This window comes from Helicoverpa zea, chromosome 22 (genome assembly GCF_022581195.2).
Source record: "Helicoverpa zea isolate HzStark_Cry1AcR chromosome 22, ilHelZeax1.1, whole genome shotgun sequence".
Taxonomy (NCBI): Eukaryota; Metazoa; Arthropoda; class Insecta; order Lepidoptera; family Noctuidae; genus Helicoverpa; species Helicoverpa zea.
Window position 1 is genome coordinate 288,775 of NC_061473.1, and position 20,911 is coordinate 309,685.

Genomic DNA, 20,911 nt, shown 5'->3' on the forward strand with positions numbered 1-20,911 from the left:
CGTAAAACTGAGGGCATCTACTCAAAGCGTATCTAATGGCTTGGACTGGCATCACTTCAGACGAAGCTTAGTTTTTTTGGAGAAAGATATCAAGGCTGATTGGATCGCAAATACACGTCATTAGCGAAAAACATAAAAAAAGCTAAATATGCGCAGTAAATAGCCTTAAATTTATATCGAGGAAATTCTCAAAGTAGAGCCTGATATTGCGATGCCTGAATATAAATTCTTCTATAAACATCGATATCGTAACTCAAAACGTTCTCCAACGTGTAATAGATACTCAACGAAAAAGCTTTTCGAAAAAATTTAATGAAATACCGACCAGCAAACTAAAACGAACCTTATTGATAAATACAAGTCTGTGAACTTCCGACAATATTAAAAACAGAGTTCTTTCAGCATTCAGAAAATGTAGATATAACGAGATTCCCCCCAACAAGTTTCTTGAGCTAATAATAATTTCCCGGCGCTGGCGAGTCACAAAGAAGCTCTCGAGCTAGTGTAGCTACTCGCGCGCGGTACACGCCCAGTAAATACTCGGAGGCGAGTCGACACGCCAGCGGAATACTGAGCGGAGTGCCTTTGAGTGGGCGAGTCACTCGACCCAGTCGACAAGCCAGTGGGAATTTCAATGAGAGTTAGTGCAGCTGTATCTTAGCCTACAGGTTATGATATCAAAGCACCGCACAACTTAGTTATGATAGACGGAAAATTGATTTTAAACGGTTTTATTTAGTTTAAGCCAACATTTGAGGATTTAGAATATATGAGTCATTCGTTTTATGGATACGTTAAATGTTCAGAAATAGTTGTACTGGCACAATGAGTATACAAATAACACCAACGAGACACGCCGCCTGAATACTGAGTGAAATGTATGTATTTCGTAATTATTAGTTGTACGAATACTTAATATGTGTCAGCATAAATATTGATCTTCGACTATTCGTAAATACTAAAGATTCAAATATCAAAAGCTCATCTACCTAAATTCTAATTTTCCCCTCTTTAAGACCGTGTAATAGAGATTAATTAATCGCCACTCCATTATTTAACAACGATCCCCAAAACCAAATACTTAACAGCAATAAACACAAGCATCAGAGGTTCTATATTTAAAATTCAAAGCGCGTTCGAAGGCGGCTGAACGGTCCCCCTCTCGTTAAAGGGTAGCGTGTACAAACTGCGACTACCCTCATACGTCGACTGTTGGCATACGTCGCACACGAGATAACCGCCAGTTTAATGCTGCGCTCGTAATCTTTACATTGTGCTCGCTCTATCTTAAGGTTCAACGTCGTCTTGTTTATGTAAAAGATGTCATGAGATCCGTTAGTTTGAATAAGGCTCCGTGTTTTATGACGGTGTTTAGTGAGTCTTGCAGTCTTGACTCGAGTATTTTACTCGTAGTTTCTGCACTAATTCTGCGCTCGTAATAGCGCAGTTATTCTGCTATGCGAGCAATTAAATTGTTAAGCTAGCACAGTAAAATATCTACAATGCCAGTGGTAAGCAAAACAGCCATATTTAACACTGAACGACGTTATTCGCATCAAAGTATGATTGAAACAACACAAATCTGGATATAGGGAACGTGCGACGTCGTGCGGCTCGTCATCGATCGCTGCATCAGCGCTGTACAATAGTGTACATAGTACAGTATTGTACAACGACACAGTCCCACGTTGGGCGCCAGTTCCCGGCATAGCAGACAACTTCGGGCACAGAGCACAGAATGCAACGCGACGCTCGCCTAGCGCGAAGTGTACCGTGAAACGAAACGAAATTAATCAGTTTCGTGTAACAGTTAACATTCTGGGAATAACGAAAATAGGACAAAGTTATATCAATTTAGTTTTCACTGAATTGCTTTGACTGGTTAACTTTTTCGCTGAATTATGTATTCCTAAAAGCTAGTGATGGAATTGTGTTGATTCAGGTGTACCTACTAAACGAATGCTTAATGATAATTCATATTTGCTTTGCGTTTATCGAATTATCAAATCGACTTCTAACCCATCCCTCAATCGATATCTCAAAAGATTATGAAATCGTGTTCATCGTGTTCGTTAAATGTTTACGTGATTGTGAATAGAAAGATAAGTTCACCGTAGTAAGATTTTCTTAATGTCAGTAAGAACAAGGTTTCGCATTCGTCATAATTATTGTTCATCAATATACATACATACAGAAGTTCAACATAACACAAGGCAGGTACCTGGTTGTGTTCAGCACTAATGCGAGATTGTGGTCGCTGCTTGGCTCGTGACAGCGCCGCTAATGGGCTCCGGGATACACGACACTACACTACAGGTACCAACATACATACGTGTTCAACACATTTTTATGTTTGTTTCCTAGGATTATTGTTTGTAAACATTGGTATAATTATTGTACATTACCACACGCATAAAGGAGTACATAGGCACAATTTTTTTTTCTTTCTAAATCATGCAAATTTTTGGAATGAAACTGACCAAATTATAGTTCACTAGACCGCCTAGTCTCGTGAGAACTAAAATAAAAAGTTCTTCAAAAAATTGTATAGATTGTAAACTACTGTAGCTAGCTGTATCCAAAAAATCTGTCTAAACATGAAAATCGGCATTCTAACACGTAATGAGTACCTTTGTTTTAATTCCACAGTCACCTAAGCTACAGGGACTATAGAAGTTATGTTTATGTGTGTTTAGCGCAGTAAGAGTCGTGACGAGGCTGCTAATGGGGCCTGCACTCTTACGGGCAAAGAGAAACTAGAGTGTCGCGAGGAGTAATGCTTTACTGAAAGAAAAACTACTGTGTACCGTACTAAAACGTACTGTTGTGTTAATCAAGGGAATGATGGCAGTACGGTAAATATGCTGACTAATAATTAATGTATTCCTATTACGTATGAATTACACGTGATGTTAAATGCAAACAGCATCATTAAACCAAAGGCCAATATGATGGGAATCAAAACAATTACCGCGCGGCTGCATGATGAATGAGTCAGCGGAGAGGGGGGGTGAGGGGCGGAGGAGGCGGGGGGGAGGGATATAAAAATAAACAAGTCTCTGCCGTTACGACAAATAACCCTCAGACGCGCGCCGCGCATGCGTTCCGTGAACATAAGCGGTAGTACACATTGCGGCTAAAGGTGGTGTAAAATTAATTAATTTAATTGGTAAGGATTTATAAACGTAATATTTTGTTAAGTAATGTTTTAAACTCATTGATACACAAATACTCTCATTAATACTCAAGTTACGCCACACGGAGAACATAAAATCGTGTCCCAAGTTGGGCGCCACTATTGCCAACTGGGTTCGAGTTTCTGATATTCATTAAAATATTACAAGAACCACGAAAATAAGTTCGTTGAAATTATTTTTAATTAGCAAGCGTATATGCGACGTAGCTTTCATCTGAATCCAATTTCCGACAATGTTCATGTGTAAGAGTTACATAAATCTGTATGTACGTATGTATGCTTGCTTGTATGTATGTGTGGTGGTCGTCGCTAGGCACTGATTGGATTGCGTAGGCCTTTGCACGTCAATACGACTGAACGAGCAATGATTTTAACTCGTCATATCATAATTAATGAGATAACGATGTTTTCCTGCCGCTTGTTTATTGAACGTCGAGTACTTTTGAGTGCGTACTTTATACTGTATGTTTGGATCGAAATAAAAAATGATCTAATCTTGATTGTTTTTTGTTTATTCCAATATCGTACATTCAAAATAACAACGAGGAAACAATGAATGCATATAGCAATTTCTGTTTATCTAGGCTCTTATTAAGACGTTCTTTGCTAGCCACATTCTTAGGAGACGTTTCGGTTCAAAGAGTTGCGCGACAAGTGGTCGCCACAAAGCGTAGCTATCACTAACATCGGCCACACAAAGCGCACTCGGGTTAAGACAACAAGACTTTTGTCTTTTGTCGTTTCATGTGTTGTTTGGACGTAGATAGATTCAAACAATTCTAAAATGCACCGAAATCCATTTAACTGGCTTCAAATGTAAAATACAAAATGTGTTTAAAGAATAACTTCTGTTGTTTACAATCTCAAATCTCCAAATTTATTTGATTATCGTCCTTCTTTTATCCAAACCATCCGTACAAACATAAATAAACCCAAAAAAACATTTTTATTAAAGTTCACAAACTTTTGTACCACTACCCTCATATCATACATACCCAGATTTGGAGGGTACAAACTATCAAAGATACATCTCACGTACACCAGGGCGCCACATGAGGTGCACACAACTTAGTGCGGGTAGAAACAAAAGCTAAACAAGCCGCGACAGCTGGCTCACGTTGGGCGCCAGTAACGCTCCACGCGACCCCACTGTCGGGGCGGGTAGTGCGAAGTTAGAAAATGTAGCTAGTTTATAATAATTGTATTAGTTTTATACTGTTGTAGATTATGATTGTTGGTACGTCTTAAACGCGTATTTTCTAGGAAATTCTACAAAAAAGGCGAAGTTACTAGAGTACAGAAACATTTCCTAGAAAATATCAGTATAATTTCATAGACAGTTTTCAGAATTTATTTGAGAAATATAAGCGTGTATTTCAGCACGAGTAATCTCCGTGATAAATTACTGGCAGGTAATTCGTATTGGTTTACCAGTAATAGTTTTTTTTTACTTTGATCACTTTGCGACTCTAAAGCCGATAATATCGGGATACACTTCAATAGCTTGTTACCTTTAACCTAAATATCGAAAGCTATTCACTCGAAGGCAGCCAGGCCATAAAGTTCACTAGTCGGCTAATGGATCTGCAATCATAAGGCCGTAACACTCGACACAATTGTTTGTCGCGCACAAAGCAGATTTATATCGATTAACTATAAAGAATATAAAATAGCAAACAAATCGCTTTCATTTGCACATAGTTAATATGATTGACTATCCCATCCCATTACCGTTTCCGCGTAATGAGCGCAAATAAATGGATATCGGAGAAGTTTTTAATTTTAATTAAGCATGAACTGGAAACGACTCCATTACAGTTTAAATTAATAATCTGTTCTTTATTTAAAATAGTTGATTTTCCGCGATTTTACCGGCGTCCCGTGGGAACTACTGCCCGTGCCGGGATAAAATGGCATATGTTACCCTGGAAGAGTGTAGCTTTCCAACAGATTTTTTTTTTTTTTCAAATCGGTTCAGTAGTTTCGGAGCCTTTACAGTTAAAACAAACAAAAACATGTTTCTTGTTATAGGTATATTAGTATAGATATCCATCCATCCTCCGAGCCTTTTCCCAAACTATGTTGGGGTCGGCTTCCAGTCTAACCGGATTCAGCTGAGTACCAGTGCTTTACAAGAAGCGACTGCCTATCTGACCTCCTCAACCCAGTTACCCGGGTAACCCGATACCCCTTGGTTAGACTGGTGTCAGACTTACTGGCTTCTGACTACCCGTAACGACTGCCAAGGATGTTCAATGACAGCCGGGACCTACAGTTTCACGTGCCATCCGAAACACAGTCATTGGTGTCTAAGATATACTTAGAAAGTACATACAAACTTAGAAAAGTTGCATTGGTACTTGCCTGACCTGGAATCGAACCCGAGCCCTCATACTCTAGAGGTTGGTTCTTTGCCCACTAGGCCACCACTACTACTATACTATAGGTATATTAGTATAGATATCTATGATGTTAATACTAACTTCCATGTACAACAATGCTTGTATTAGTAAACATGTCGGCTCAGACAGGCAGTATGTTCTGAACTGCACGAGTCACGTCTGCTATCCAGCTGTTGTTCTGACTAACAGAACGCTGTCAGATAGACGGCGCCACGGGCCAAACAAATACTCGCAGTTAGGAATTTACTCGACTCAGCACGTGTAGACGATATTTTGGTGGAAATTCTATTCAAAGATGAACTGCATTACACCAATTAGTTTGACTGTTAAAATCATGTAGACAGCTGAAGATTTCTCAACATCATTCACAAAAATTGTTACCTCCTTTTTCGTAACCTGGTTAAAAAAAGCACAAATTACAGTCTTACGTTAACCACGTTCGTAGAAGTGGTCAATAAACGTTTAGTAAATAATGTAGGCCGTCGGCTAAGCGGCGGCCGTGGGAAGCCGCACGTGGTTGCGGTTACCTACACAAGACAGGGAAAACCCTGGAAACGTTTCTTGTTAGTTGTGGACTAATGAAAGGGTAGGTAATTGTTTCACTACTTATAGAAGCCTCCTTGTAGGTATAGAGTTAAAACGTTTTCGAAAATTCAAGACAAGAAAACCTTGTCAGTATGATACACGAGATAACCCTATTTCTGCTCCAATCATCAAGCTTAACAATTTAGAGATTATTTCCCAAACAAACTCGCAACAATCCCACTAGACATGCTAGTAACTAGCCAGTAGCGAGGCGAGTCGAGGGAAGTTATTTACTGCGTGTATCGGAACGTTTGCGGATACACTAACTAGTTTTGCGGATACGTGACTCGGGGTGAATATCGTTTAAATTCCGCACGTTTTCAGTTTATAATTACTTCTGCCAATCATGTCGCTAGCAAGGGAATCGATGGTCATGTCATTTCTATCCGAGTATTGGATAGGATGGGTACATTAGCCAATTTCTAGTTGTAGTAAATATACTTAAATATGGTTAGATAGCCAACGCTATTCCAAAGCAAATCTTTAAGATACCTCTCGATTCAAATCCATTTTTATCTCAGAGAGAATAATCACAAAAACAGGAGATCTCCATTCCAGTATAATTCCATACTTAGCCTATATTTATCTCTAAAGAAATCACTCAACAAATAAAGGTAAGCCAACATTTTGCGTAGATATTCCGTGAATCCGGCTAATTAACAAAATATCTGGTATAACCCCGTCTCAGACGAGTCTCGTCTGTGTGGGCGTGAGGAGAAAACACGCTCGCAATCGGCACATCCATTGTCTATGCCTCACCGTGGAAATGTCAGGTGTGGTGCCAGTGAGAGCGAAGAGAGGAGACGACAAATATTAGAGGTGCTATAAACTCGTGATTAAAAAAAATTCCAAAACAGATGATGGTAAAAGACGCGTAAAAGAGAATCGATCACATGATAACTTTTGTTACGCAGTTGTCCGAGCAGAATTATTTATTAGGTAATGTAACTTGTGTATAATTTGAAGCAGGTAAGTATAATTACAACACGAACGTGTTTAAAACACCTAAGGAAGCCTTATAAGTACTCCAAGTGCTGAATAGTTTATTTAAATGATGAAATATTGCCATGTTGGACAACGTCTTGCCTCCATACCCGCTTATCCCAAAGCCCTGTCTTTCCAGTATTATACCCGCTTTAAGTGTGACCGCACGTCACCCCACCTCCCTGTTGACAGAGCGCCACAAATGGCTTTCCAATAATCCTGGCTTTGACGCGACTACAGCAGCCCTCAAATTACTACCAAGCTATTGTCCAATGTCCTACAGATGATGCTCTTTTTGGGTACTGGGGATTTTTCATTTACGTATCGGCGAGTGAAAATGACTTATTTATCAGCTCTCTTTAGGTACTGTCTCAAATAATTGTAATGAGTGTGACGAAACAAAAATTGATGAAGAAGATATATTTATTTATGCGAGGTTCATTTGTGTAATCAAAGAGAATGGATAAGCTCATTATATCCCAACCTGTCAACTTCTATTAGAGACAGATTTCGATATTTAAAGAATGCTAAAATGTTGTTTCTCTCATCTCTGTTCAGTTCTACTAAACAATCCTTCCACATTAACCCAACATCAATGTACCCAACGCACACGCAACCATGTCTATTACAATAGCATTTGAACGTCTAAAGGCCCCAGTACACGTTGGCCCAAGTGCGGCCAATACACGCCATCACCAATGTGTACACGGGGTATTGGTGCAGGTTGGCGGACATTTGTCAAGGTTGGCGCGCATTCGGCGAGTTGTCGGTTTTTTGGGCACACATCAAAGGAATCTTGGCCCAGCTTGGCGTGTGGTGTTTACACATTCGGCCAATGTTTAGTTCGTTTCCGACCGCTGAGGATTGTACACTTTTGTGTTGCGTGTAAAAATAAATATAGTAGTAATTATAGCAGTGTAGTATAATATAAATATATATAGTAGTGTAGTATAATAAAAATATGTATAGTAGTGTACAAATAAATAGCCGAAGCCTTAATTACTTCGACGTCCATCGCAAGTGGCTTGCCAGGCAGCAATGAGCCATGCGCCAATGTGTAAACACCATTTGATCGTGGCCTACATTTGTGCATTGCACAGCTTGGCCCAACACAGGCCAACGTGTACTGGGGCCTTAACATTACATGAAGAAGCCATCTAGCCGAAATCAATGCGGAACTGCGTTGACTGGTCCGAACATGCTGCTGCGCCCCGCAATACCGACGACGCAGCTGTATGTTTCGCGTTTACATCACTCCACGAAGGTCGAGGAGATCGTGGAGTATATACGAGTCAAGACGAACTGGACCTTAAGAGTCGAGAAGTTGGAGCCGAGACACAATACTAATTTCAAGTCGTTTGTGGTACGTGTGCCGACTCAACATCTCGACATGTTCCAGGAACAGTTTTGGCCGAAAGGTGTCGTTTTCCGGCGATTCCGCGGGAGGCTACGCGACACCACGCAGTGAAACACGACACCGCCTATTCGTGTAAACAAATAGAATTGATGATTGTTTTTTATTTTTGTATGTATTAGTTTATAATTATTTTAATGTTATTTGTGTATTGTATTTTCTATGGGCCCTAGTTGCCTGAATTAAAGGAATAAATAAATAAATAAAATTACCCCACTAGTGGCGTGGCTCGGTAGTCAAACGTTTGTCGGCCGCCGAGTGTTGTTGGCGCGGATCAATTCCGTGCCCTCACTTCAGCCAAGGAATAATTTATAGAGGACAGCGAGTCGCAACAGGTGAACTGGCTTGTATTGTTTTCTAGATTAGTTTTAAATTGTACACCACAATGTACTTTATTCAGTACAGGCAGGCAATAATATCTAGTAAAAAAAAAACATCACATTTTACATATTCAGGAATCAAGAACAAAGAACTTATTATATCGTCAACTAAAGTCACATTATAGTGGTGAAATTCATAAGTCTCTAGGTATTCCTATAAACTTTACAACATGTATCTCTAGCTCACCTATGCAAAAAGTAAGCTTTGCACAAAGCTCCCGCTCAATGGAAACTATACTACTAAAACATAAGTTAACTTTACATAAAATCGCTGTCAGCTAACAGTTTACACCAAGCCAAACACAATATACGCGAAATGCCAATATGTAACGTTATCCAGACTTCCCCCCCGTCATCACAACACATCCCGAACACTGCAGACATTATGTCACATCGCTCATACAACAAAATCGACCATATGTCACAGGTATAAGGTTCAATATCACTTATTGACAAATCTACGTGTGTACTCAAATATTGAAGAGTATGTTTGAGCTTTCTGTTTGGTAAAGTTTAAATTATCGTTATCAAACAAAAGGATATGTGAATGATAGGTCATCCGTTCAGGTAAAGCTTGTTCTGTGAAATGATCTTTCATAGTAATAATATTAATTAGCGAGTCAAAAGGGGTTGAATTCCGAGGGTGAAGTAATGTTATTACACCTGACAAAGTTACCTAATGCAACAGTGATGTAAGCGTGGAGTCGCAAATTTTTACGGAATATTACCGTAAATTATATCATAAAGCATCGTAATTGCGTCACTGTAAACCCCCAACAACTATGTATAACTTGAGTTTCCGTAAACACAAATCAACTTACAAACTCCGCCGACCTTTCGTAACCCGAAAAAATCTTAGAATTAAGTAATTTCCCTATTTCGCGGCACAAAAGGTAATAAAGTGCGCGCTCGGAACTCTTGCGGAGGGGGGCGGGTGGGGCGAGTGGGGCGGCGCGGTGGGGTGCGGGTGGGGCGTCGCCAGCGATACCCTCGTGCACTTAAGACGGTGTATTGTTACCGGTGGCTCGATCAGGGGGATAGAGCAGCTAGATCGCAGATGGGACGAACAAAATGTCCGTAAATGTTTTCTACCCACGGAATTAGATATACGTGGCCGAACACAAGAAATGGAATGTGATTGAAATACTAGGTAAGTATATTATTTGTTTTTGGATGGTGTAAATGAATGATATAATATATCCAGGTAGTATATTATATCACCACAAATTATATGTGATACCAGGGTGATAAAAAAAGAATATATAGCTGAAAGCTACGCACTACAATTTAAATTGAAAGTTTAGTTGGTAAACAAACAGCACCTAGCGCCTCTAAGAGGAAACAAGATGTAGGTACAAAACTGCGATCAAAGTTATCCGATAGAATCTTTGACGATTCTTGGTAAGGAGGGGTAAGCACTTTATGGACATCCACAGGTGGTTAGCCATTTTAGAGGTTATACAGTTATGCGCCATATTGAAGGCTTTCAATCGTGGGTAGCTTATTATACAATGTTTACTGTACATTATTTTTGTAAATTCTGGTTTAAGATATCAGGTATGTTTTAAAAGTGATCTTTGCTAAAATTATTTTGAAACGTTGTTCATTTAACTTCGATGCTTTATAGGAGAGATGGATTTTGTTATCGTCCACACATCTCTTTGCACCTGACAGTGTGGGCAAGCGAGCTAACGAGAAATAACCAACATATACAGAAAAGATAACATAATTCCCAAATCCGCGATAGCCAGCTGTATCCCATTCAGAACCTGCATGCCTTTGCTAACCGCAGTGATTTAGTGTCGAACTTCGTATTTCCTATCTATCTACCGACTTGCTAACAATCTTTGCAAAACTCAAAGGCGACCCGCAACAAAATTTCGAGCACAAATGCGCTCATTTTAGAGCAAGGATTCGCGTCAAGTTCCGTGACGACAAAATCTGTCGAGAATTATTATTGTTATAATATGAGCAGGTATATTGTGCAGTATGTTACCTTGTTCGTTCTTGTCGAGCTTGTTGGGCGCGAGGCGTCGCTCGGGCGCGGCGGGCTGCTTGGGGCTGTTCCGCTTCGAGCTGCCGCGGGACATCACCAGCGACTGCGGGATCTGCACATATAAAACAGGTTAGAGTCAATTTATACAATCTTAACACCACAGCGTAACGCACACATTATCCTGAGATTTAAAAAAAAACGCGCGCATTCTTCGGAAGTCGACAACGCGGCCTCGAGTGTCCACGCGCACACAAGCCACGCGATCAATCGGACATTGGCCTGCGTTGGTGTTGATCACGATGGACTGACGCGTATTCTGGCGAATACGCGCGCATTCGTGCGGCTTCGCTTTAGTTATAAAGAATTTGACGCTTCGATGCGTTTCGACTCTGCGCTAGTTTAAATTGACCCTTAGAATCATTTGCAATTACATATATAAACTTACATAGGAGGTCACAAATATGCACTTCGTTTTGCAAGAAACTACAACCGAACTGGCTAACAGCAACTAACAATAAGTGCAGACGACTATGTTTAATTTAATGTTTACTTATTGTGATTGAACTTCTTAGCAAGGTAGATTCCTAAGTTGACTTACGAGATGTCGATAGCACTAAAAACGTAATTAACATCTTCTTTACCTAATCGATCATCAGTCGTTTCAAATGATTCTGGACATTCAATATTTAAGCATTCTCCTTTGAATTTCCTGCACCTCGTCGTAAATAAAATAAGGCAACACTATTTATATATTTTTTTCTGATTATATGTAAATGTAGGTAATGTCAGTAAACATGTACATACGAGCTTGTCAGAGCGGTCCCCTGACGGCAGGCGTGCGATGGTGACGTCGGCGGAGTCCTCGGGCGGCGGCGGCTGCTGCAGCCAGTTGTACTCGCGCTTGTCCACCGGCACCCCGCGCCGGCAGTAGTCCTGCGCCTGCGTCCTGAGATATACACATAGTTTATTTAAGGCATCAGACAGAACAATATGAGAAGAAAAAAATGATTAGTTTGAACATGCATTGTACAGACTGAGGACCACAAAGTACTACTATTGACTAAACGCAAGTAGCCGTAGCGTTAAAATTAAAATAATTCTCATTTTAAATAAAAACATTATTATAGTATAATATAAAATCTATAGTCATACTAACCTTAAACTTTCATAACAATCTAAACATACTACGGCATAATCGCCATTTTCTAATAATAATGAATTTTCAGTCCGCCTTTGCACTAAGAATGGGAATTCCTGAAACAAAACAATCAAGTGTAAGTACATTTCTACACGTTTATACACAAAGCTTACATAGATAATTACAAGAGGTGTTTTAAAAACCTTACACATAAGGCATTCTGTACAACGTGGATTCACATTTTCAAAAAAACAACGCTAAGCATGGATGATGGCGTGATAATATTTAAAAAAAAAACGCATTGTTCATCCTCTCCTCTATAAACAATTTTGCTGTGCCCTAGAGGGTCTAACTTTGTATACATTATTTAATGCAATAAAATGTTAAATATAAGGTGACCAACGCTAACGAGTTCAAAGTATACAAGATATATTATAAGAACCAACAGTAATAAGAACAACACAAGTAGTTATGTTACGTACTTTAATAGGTAGCGCCCTAACTCGTTTCCTGTAAGTCTTGATGCCGCACAGATGGCAGTGGTAGTCGTGCGTGTTGTACACGCGCCGCTCCGCCGGGTACCCGCCCAGCGCCTCGTACCTGCAACCACGATACATTGTAGCATACTATCATATACCTCTACCTCTACGGATGAATTGTGTGAAAGTGGATATGATTAGAAACAATGTTACTTGGGAGATGATGGCACATAGAAAAGTATGGAAGGGGAAAACAAACAAAGGGATAAGGGCAGGAGGATGATGATGATATCATATACCTCTACATCATTTCTGTTGCCAGTGGTTTCACTCGCGTCCGGTAGGAACTACTACGTAAACATTCCTCAATAAATACGCTATTCAACACTGAATTGAATATCCAAAACTACTTTTTCAAATCTAATCAACTAGCGCGTACAAACAAACAAAAAAAGGCTGTCAGAGTGGGTAAAGTTTAAATATTTATCAGAAAAACATATACCTAGATACAGAACAAAAGAATGTCTATAGGGTTTCTTGTCAGTCTTAAGTTATAAGGGTGCGTCCACATCTGGCGAATGTGCCGCGAATGCGCAGCTCGCGAGCCGATTGCGAGCTGTCTGCGAGCTGCGCGCGTGCAGTCACTGCAATAGTTCGGTGCTTGTCTTTAGCGCAACTCACGCAAGGCTCGTATAGAGCGCGCGAGCGGCGCGCGATCTGCGCGCAATCAGTTCTCGCCCTTACAGTTCCGTATATTGGCTCAGTCGCTTGCGCCTGCGCGTCGCTCGCGTGCGGCGCTTAGGTCGCGCGCGAGCTGCGCGCGGGCCAAGCAGAAGCGGCGCACGAACAAAAATGCACGCGCGCAGCTCGCGGGCAGCGAGCAAACGGCTCGCGAGCTGCACATTCGCGGCACATTCGCCAGATGTGGACGCACCCTAAGAGCAACTAAATGGAACCAGTCACCTGACTACTGACGTTTTTTAAGCACCTGTAATAGGTCCATATGAAATGAGATCCTTTGACTTTGGGATAGAATAAAGAGTATCTCACCTCCGCCACTGACTGAGCAGCGAGTGGTAACAGAAGGTGCACACCAGCGCCGACCCGTTCTCGCGCAGCTGCTCCGCGTTCGGGTGACTCTGCGAAGCAATAACCTTGTTAATACACTGAATAACTTTAGTTGTAATACTAATAAGTTAAGTTTACAAGTCAATTTGTATCCGCAAGTGATAGTGAAACCCCCTAAGTCTACAATGTGTAATATCGTTAGTGTAACCTGATCAGCGGCCCGAATTTCAGTTTCACCTGCTGATACGTGGTGGTATGACAATGTCACCCTTTGGGGTTCTGGTATTGCGAGATAGGATGTTTGTGGTGTGTGACAGAAAGCTAGTGTCATCTGTCCTTTGCGAAGAATATCTAGTGTTTCCCAGTATGTGACAGACTGTAAGAGAGCAGTATGTAGTGTTACCTGGTGTGTGACATCGTATTAGTATGTGAGACCAGTGTCACCCGGTGTGCGACATAGTGTTAGTGAGTAGTGTAGTGTGAAATACTGCTAGTGTATGAGAGTAGTGTTTACTGTTGAGTGACATAGTGCTAGTGTATATGGGACTAGTGTCACCCAGTGTGTGACAGTGCTAGTTGTGAGTATTACCTGGTGTGTGAGGAGACAGGGGAAGTATGGCGCGTTGCCCTGCGGCTGGCCGTACAGGATCCGCGCTAACGTGAAGTCCGAGTGCAGCCCGCACAGGAAACAGTAGATTGACGTACACGCTGCAACAAGACGCATGTGTTACAAGCATAATTCACTCTAAATATAATATAACGTCGAACAAAAGTAATTAATCCATCATTTATGCAACCCAACCGTTTGTAACGAAGAGCTCATGGCTGAGATAAAGCAGCGCGGATCAATCGATCATAAGGTTAAGCAACTTTCGGCGCGGGCGGTCCTTGGATCCATCTCGTGGGTCCTGGTCCATCTTGTCATAACGAGTTCTTGCGTGTTTCGGAAAGCATGATAAACTGTAGGTCCTGGCTATAATTTAAACATCGTAATCATATTGAAGATTGTTTAAGGTTTTTCTGTTACAACAAGAAATACATCTCAAATATTTTTACAAAGATTGGACTTCTACAAGACGGAATTATAATTACCTCTTTAATTATAATTCCGTCTAATTAATAACCTCTAGAATCACTATTTTTAACCCTATCATCACGCCTATAAGAACCAAAGTGACAATCTAAAACACGATAAAATATAAAAGTAAAAGAGTATAGTCGTCGCTTCAGCTCAGTGGAAAGACGTCCACAGAGGCCGTTGGCCATTTTGCTCAATCTTCAGGAACCCATATTCACTGCATCGGCGACCTCGGCCAGATCGTCTGTCTGTCTAATGATAATGCTAGGAGAGTACAGTGAGTGATTCACCATTATTACTAGCGACGGTCCGGTCGGACGTCGTCGACGGTGGGGTGGGGATGACTCGCTCGCCGTTCATCGACGAGTTAGCCGGCAGTGGCGACGGGATGTTGTACCTGGAACACACACCATGATTAATATTTTGTGAAAATTGGAACAATATGACACAAGAAGCTGGCTCCTGCATCTCTTGCGATACTAAGGCCCGAGTCAGACCGGAATGGCAGCGATACGGCGAGCACTTTCAGTGTGAAACAATTATCAACTTTAGCTCTATACTTAAAAGACCAGTATATTAAAGTAGCTTAAAAGCTTGAGGCGCGTCGCGTGTCGCTGCCGGCAGCCGCGGGCGGAAACATCAACCAGACGCAGGAGGCGCGCGGCCGCTCGCGGCGCCACTGCCGGCTGCTGCCATTGCGGTGTGACCCGGGCCTAATGGCTATTTCCAATATTGTATCTATCTATCTCGTCGAGCAGCTCCCACTGCCGCGCGAGCACGCCAGCACGCGGCGCCGGGCGACATAGCGCTAGAGCTGAGTACCTGCGGTGTTCGAGCGGCACGCGCTCGGCGTCGAGCAGCTCCCACTGGCGCGCGAGGTGTCGCACGCAGCGCGAGCACGCCAGCACGCGGCGCCGGGCGACATAGCGCTAGAGCTGAGTACCTGCGGTGTTCGAGCGGCACGCGCTCGGCGTCGAGCAGCTCCCACTGGCGCGCGAGGTGTCGCACGCAGCGCGAGCACGCCAGCACGCGGCGCCGGGCGACATAGCGCTAGAGCTGAGTACCTGCGGTGTTCGAGCGGCACGCGCTCGGCGTCGAGCAGCTCCCACTGGCGCGCGAGGTGTCGCACGCAGCGCGAGCACGCCAGCACGCGGCGCCGGGCGACATAGCGCTAGAGCTGAGTACCTGCGGTGTTCGAGCGGCACGCGCTCGGCGTCGAGCAGCTCCCACTGGCGCGCGAGGTGTCGCACGCAGCGCGAGCACGCCAGCACGCGGCGCCGGGCGACATAGCGCTAGAGCTGAGTACCTGCGGTGTTCGAGCGGCACGCGCTCGGCGTCGAGCAGCTCCCACTGGCGCGCGAGGTGTCGCACGCAGCGCGAGCACGCCAGCACGCGGCGCCGGGCGACATAGCGCTAGAGCTGAGTACCTGCGGTGTTCGAGCGGCACGCGCTCGGCGTCGAGCAGCTCCCACTGGCGCGCGAGGTGTCGCACGCAGCGCGAGCACGCCAGCACGCGGCGCCGGGCGACATAGCGCTAGAGCTGAGTACCTGCGGTGTTCGAGCGGCACGCGCTCGGCGTCGAGCAGCTCCCACTGGCGCGCGAGGTGTCGCACGCAGCGCGAGCACGCCAGCACGCGGCGCCGGGCGACATAGCGCTAGAGCTGAGTACCTGCGGTGTTCGAGCGGCACGCGCTCGGCGTCGAGCAGCTCCCACTGGCGCGCGAGGTGTCGCACGCAGCGCGAGCACGCCAGCACGCGGCCGCCGCGCGCGCCGGCCCCCGCCAGGCACGGGAAGTGCATCGCGTGCGAGTTCATGTACTCCGCCACCGTCGACAGCCACTCCATCGACTGCTGCGGGAACAGCCCCGCGCACACGTAGCATCTACACACGGAAACCACACAATCAGCCTCTGAACATCGGTTAAACCCTAAAAGCTCCAGATTTATCTATTGTCGCAGATATGGATCTACCATTACAGTTACCAGACAATTACGATTATGTTTGGAAATGTAAGTGAATGAAATGGAAGTACATAAAAGAATAAATAGGGAGATTACATATCCAAAGTACATAAAGAAGTATGTGGAGAAAATACATGAAGTAGTACATTGAGAACTTAAATAAAAGGGGAGTACATAGGGGTAATATACAATTAAGTATATAGGGTTTCCCTGTAAGTAGGTATATAAGATTTTGAACACCTCAATATAATTAAAACATAGAAATTAATAACAGCGTGGACAGTACTAAAAAAGTACTGCTCAAAACAAAATAGATCCCATTCGGAACTCGTCACAAGATCTCCGTAAAACCTACAAAGTGCACGTACCTATACAGTCCCATGCCATTCTCCCCCGCCACGATCTGACTCTGCGGACTGCTGGAGAGCGCGTTCGACGGCCGCTTGCTCGACTGACTCGAACTCGACTTCATGTCGTATGGCTTAAACCTGCGGGCGGAGACCGGGTGTAAACATCGCTATCACAGCTTGGAACTTTCCAGGACCCAATCTTTCTTCTTACAGTACATGTACAAGTACATGCTCTTCAAAAACGTCAACGAGACCATAAATGTTTAATTTAAGGAAGAGGTACAACATGTGGATCAAATCCCCTAATCAAATTGCTAAAACGCTTCCTATTTCTTAGTCAAGAGTGCTTCCAAAGTTCTATAGTTTAGGAGGCCAAGAACGTTTATCGGTTCAAGAACATATTTCAGCATACAAACTTCTGCAAAAAAGTCCGTTATCTACATCATATGGTCTTCTAACTTACCTAATGTTATTGGTGTGTGAGTTATTGTGCGCGGCGTTGGGCTCGCCGTTCTCGCCGTACGCGGGGTACTTGTGGGGTATGCTCTTGTAACACGACGCGCAAATTTGTACCATGCCTGCAAATGTATGTCACATTCTAGCACGGAAACCGACTGTTTCACCACTCTCAGATAGAAGTATCAAATCTTATAAAACATGGACCCACTATTGGTATGAATATTGAACGCACATCTCACACAACTAAATTGCTTCGGGTGTGATTGTTCCTGTATGTGAAAAATGTTTTGAAACACCCAATATATTATCCCCATAAAAACTGGCAGGTATGTTGCTAACGCATGTATCTGGTGGTGGTGAAACCGCCAAAACTGTGCGTAAGAACACAGATCGCAGCAACACAGCAACGAACTTACCTTGTGGACTAATAGGACTGGCATCGGGATGAGGCTTGAGCGTCGTGATGAAGGGGTAGTAGGGCTCCCGCTCGGGGTTGGGGCAGCAGTAGACGAGGCGGAGCTGCGAGCTGGGCGCGCTGACGCCGCACACGTAGCACACGAAGCTGGCGGTGGTGGCGGGCGCCGACGGCTGCGACGCCGGCCGCTCCAGCGACGGCGAGTGCGTGTGCGCCGCCAGCGACTTGTCGCCCGAGCTCGCCAGGCTCAGCGGGGAGGGAGGGAGTAACGACGGCGGTCGAGTTCTAAGTGTGTATACGCGCTCATTCGCCGGGACCGCACGCATCTGCAACAATGAGAAACGCTTGTTAGATGTTGGGAATAAATATCTGATTATGGTTAAGTTTGTACGCTTGCAACATTGAGAATTGTGAGGTTGTCTACACGGTATGCTGTCGCAGAAATTGTACTAAGGGTTCTTGCAAATTAGAAAAAAATAAATTATGTTTCAATAAGAATTGTTTTGCTGCCCATTTCTCAAGTTTAGAGATCTATCAGCAAAATTAGTAGACAAGGCTGCAAGAAATGATCCATACATGCAAATAAGGTGTGGACTACCTGGGATATCCCCCTTAAAGGGTTAACTCATTAGGATCCTTAAGAAATCCGTTTCAGCATAAACATGCAATCCCAGCAGTATGAGGGCAAAGTTCTAGAACGTTCGGGCAAGTCACAGCGTCCTAGAAGCACGTGCACGCCGTCACGCAGCCGCCCGGGTTATCGGGGTCGATAGACCGCGCCGGGTCACTAATACGATACGCTACGGACTGGCTGCCGGCTAGACTTGGCTTTCGAAGAACTGGACTGGCTCAGAAAACTTCAAAGTCACTGTGGTTTCAAAGAACTGAAGGTTTAGGTTATCGGGGTCTACTACGATAAGTTACTCGTTAGACCACCACGTGGTGGTATATTTCGTCGAATGACTTAAAAAGTTGAAAATCGTGAATTCCTGTAGTGTATGTGCTGTGAGCTAGTGTAGTAACAAAGGGTAGGTAAACACTCAATTCATTATCTGAATTTCCGTGTTTCTTTGCGAAACTTACATCAAATGTATTTTTTTTACATTAAGTTATTTACTCATAACTAAGATAAGGAATAGGTACTTCTCATAATTTTACGGGATTTCCAATATTATGTAACTATGTTTTAAAACAAACGTTAACACGTATAATGTCGGAAGATATTAATAAATGCGTAGGCGTATGGTCTCATTGATAAACATGTTTTCAACGATTTATTCAAAGACAACATTCTTAAAACTTGAGACAGTCAGATATAAGGGGCAATAGCCCTGTAGCTAAGCAAAGGTATTTAAAGATAAAAGATCATTAAACATTTTCGAAACGGAATACTGGAAGCAACGACTACAGGATGATGATGCAGAAGACAACTAGGCATATAAAAAGGTGTGACACAATGTGTTATCAGAAACAAATCTGTCACTAAATTGAATCACTGATAACTTTGAAGCTACAAGTAAAAGTACCTGCAGTCATTCATTATCGTCGTTTTTATCAGAAGTGATGTTAATCTGTTAAATAAAACGACAAATATATTAAAGAGAATTATATTATTATCTATGTTTACTATAAAACATGTATAATTAGGTTTTATGATAAACGGCGTTATTTTAAAGCAAGTGATAAGGCGCGCTAGTACAATAAAAATAATTTAGGTCGCTGTATAGCTCCTTGAGGCATGCCTCACTTGATATTTGGTATACATAAATAAAATACAGTTATCAAGAAGACCTTAGTTTTTGATGGACAGGTTTTTATTTTGGTTTGTCCATTATTTTATCATTACTATAAGCTACTCAACAGTAAAACCTTATTTGTACTTACGAACAATTTGGTTAAAACGCTCAAAGGGCTTAGATAGGTTATAATCATAACTCATAATACAAGTTTAAGACCCTTTATCGTTTGATAAATTGGAATTAAGATTGTACGTCAAACGTCGTTGGAATATCTATCATGAATTATAGTGCTATCAAATCTGCGACAGTATAATAACATTAGGCTATCGGCCGGCGAGCTGATCTACCCTCTGACCAATGCTCGGGTCACAGGCCACGTCGAAGTCATGTAAACAAACTCCCTACTGATACTGCTGGACCGAAATAAATATAGTCACTCAGCTGTTGTTTAGAAATAACTCTAGAAGGTTCAGTGATTACTGAGTGTAATTCCGAGCAAACGAACAGGAATTGAGTTACGAAAAAAATATTTTCTTTGATAATATTTTTTTTTTGCTCACATACAAGCATTCGCCTTCAAGCAAGACTAGATCTAAGAGAAAAAAAAAAAACGGTAAAATAAGAACACTATTCCCCGCTTTTCTACACAGAAGGACTAAATGAATAATTTTAGCAAATGACTCACATGATATCTCGCTGCGAATGAGCATAATTTCTATTACAGTGGCACAATAAGTGTCAGTATTACGAGGGGTCAGCGCGTTATCTAGTGTCAACACTTTTTCAGAGTCCACTGCTCCGAAGAGGTCGCCAGTTCAAATAGGTGCTGCTGATAATACACGCTTTTTATTATTATATATTGCATGTTTAATAGTTTTGTTTTCTTTATTAATTGTTGGTGCATTTGTGATAGTCTGTACTGGGTCTGTCCCTATGCTGATTGTTGCATTGGCTACTATTACTTCATTTCAGTGTAGTCTTGTAAAAATATTAAATTACGAATGTATGATTTATAAAAAAGTCTTCTTTGGTTTGTCTGAGGGAAAAGTAAACAGTAATTCATAATCAAGAATATTACAACAATACTTTGTCGGTTAGTGAATACCCACTTCACTAACCTAACTGAATGATTTGAACAAAGAAAATAAAGATACAAAAGTGGATAAGCTGAGTCCTGCGCAATATTTAGTGCATGACCAGGTGAACGATTTACTCATAAAGATAAGAATAGATTGATAACATTATCAGTAGATATATATCATACGT

At 42.5% G+C, this 20,911-nt stretch overlaps 1 protein-coding gene across 4 annotated transcripts in view; it reads right to left on the reverse strand.

Moving 5' to 3' along the window:
- Positions 1–20,911, reverse strand: part of LOC124641387 — a 141,236-nt gene that overhangs the window by 42,681 nt on the left and 77,644 nt on the right. For all 4 annotated transcript variants that reach the window (XM_047179460.1, XM_047179458.1, XM_047179459.1 and 1 more), the window contains exons 8-18: positions 17,908–18,232; positions 17,496–17,610; positions 17,051–17,170; positions 16,390–16,602; positions 15,011–15,117; positions 14,232–14,350; positions 13,625–13,713; positions 12,578–12,695; positions 12,114–12,211; positions 11,762–11,903; positions 10,958–11,069 (exon numbers count right to left, since the gene is read on the reverse strand). In XM_047179460.1, the coding sequence (XP_047035416.1) occupies positions 10,958–11,069; positions 11,762–11,903; positions 12,114–12,211; positions 12,578–12,695; positions 13,625–13,713; positions 14,232–14,350; positions 15,011–15,117; positions 16,390–16,602; positions 17,051–17,170; positions 17,496–17,610; positions 17,908–18,232 (1,558 nt within the window). The remainder of the gene's footprint in view (positions 1–10,957; positions 11,070–11,761; positions 11,904–12,113; positions 12,212–12,577; positions 12,696–13,624; positions 13,714–14,231; positions 14,351–15,010; positions 15,118–16,389; positions 16,603–17,050; positions 17,171–17,495; positions 17,611–17,907; positions 18,233–20,911) is intronic.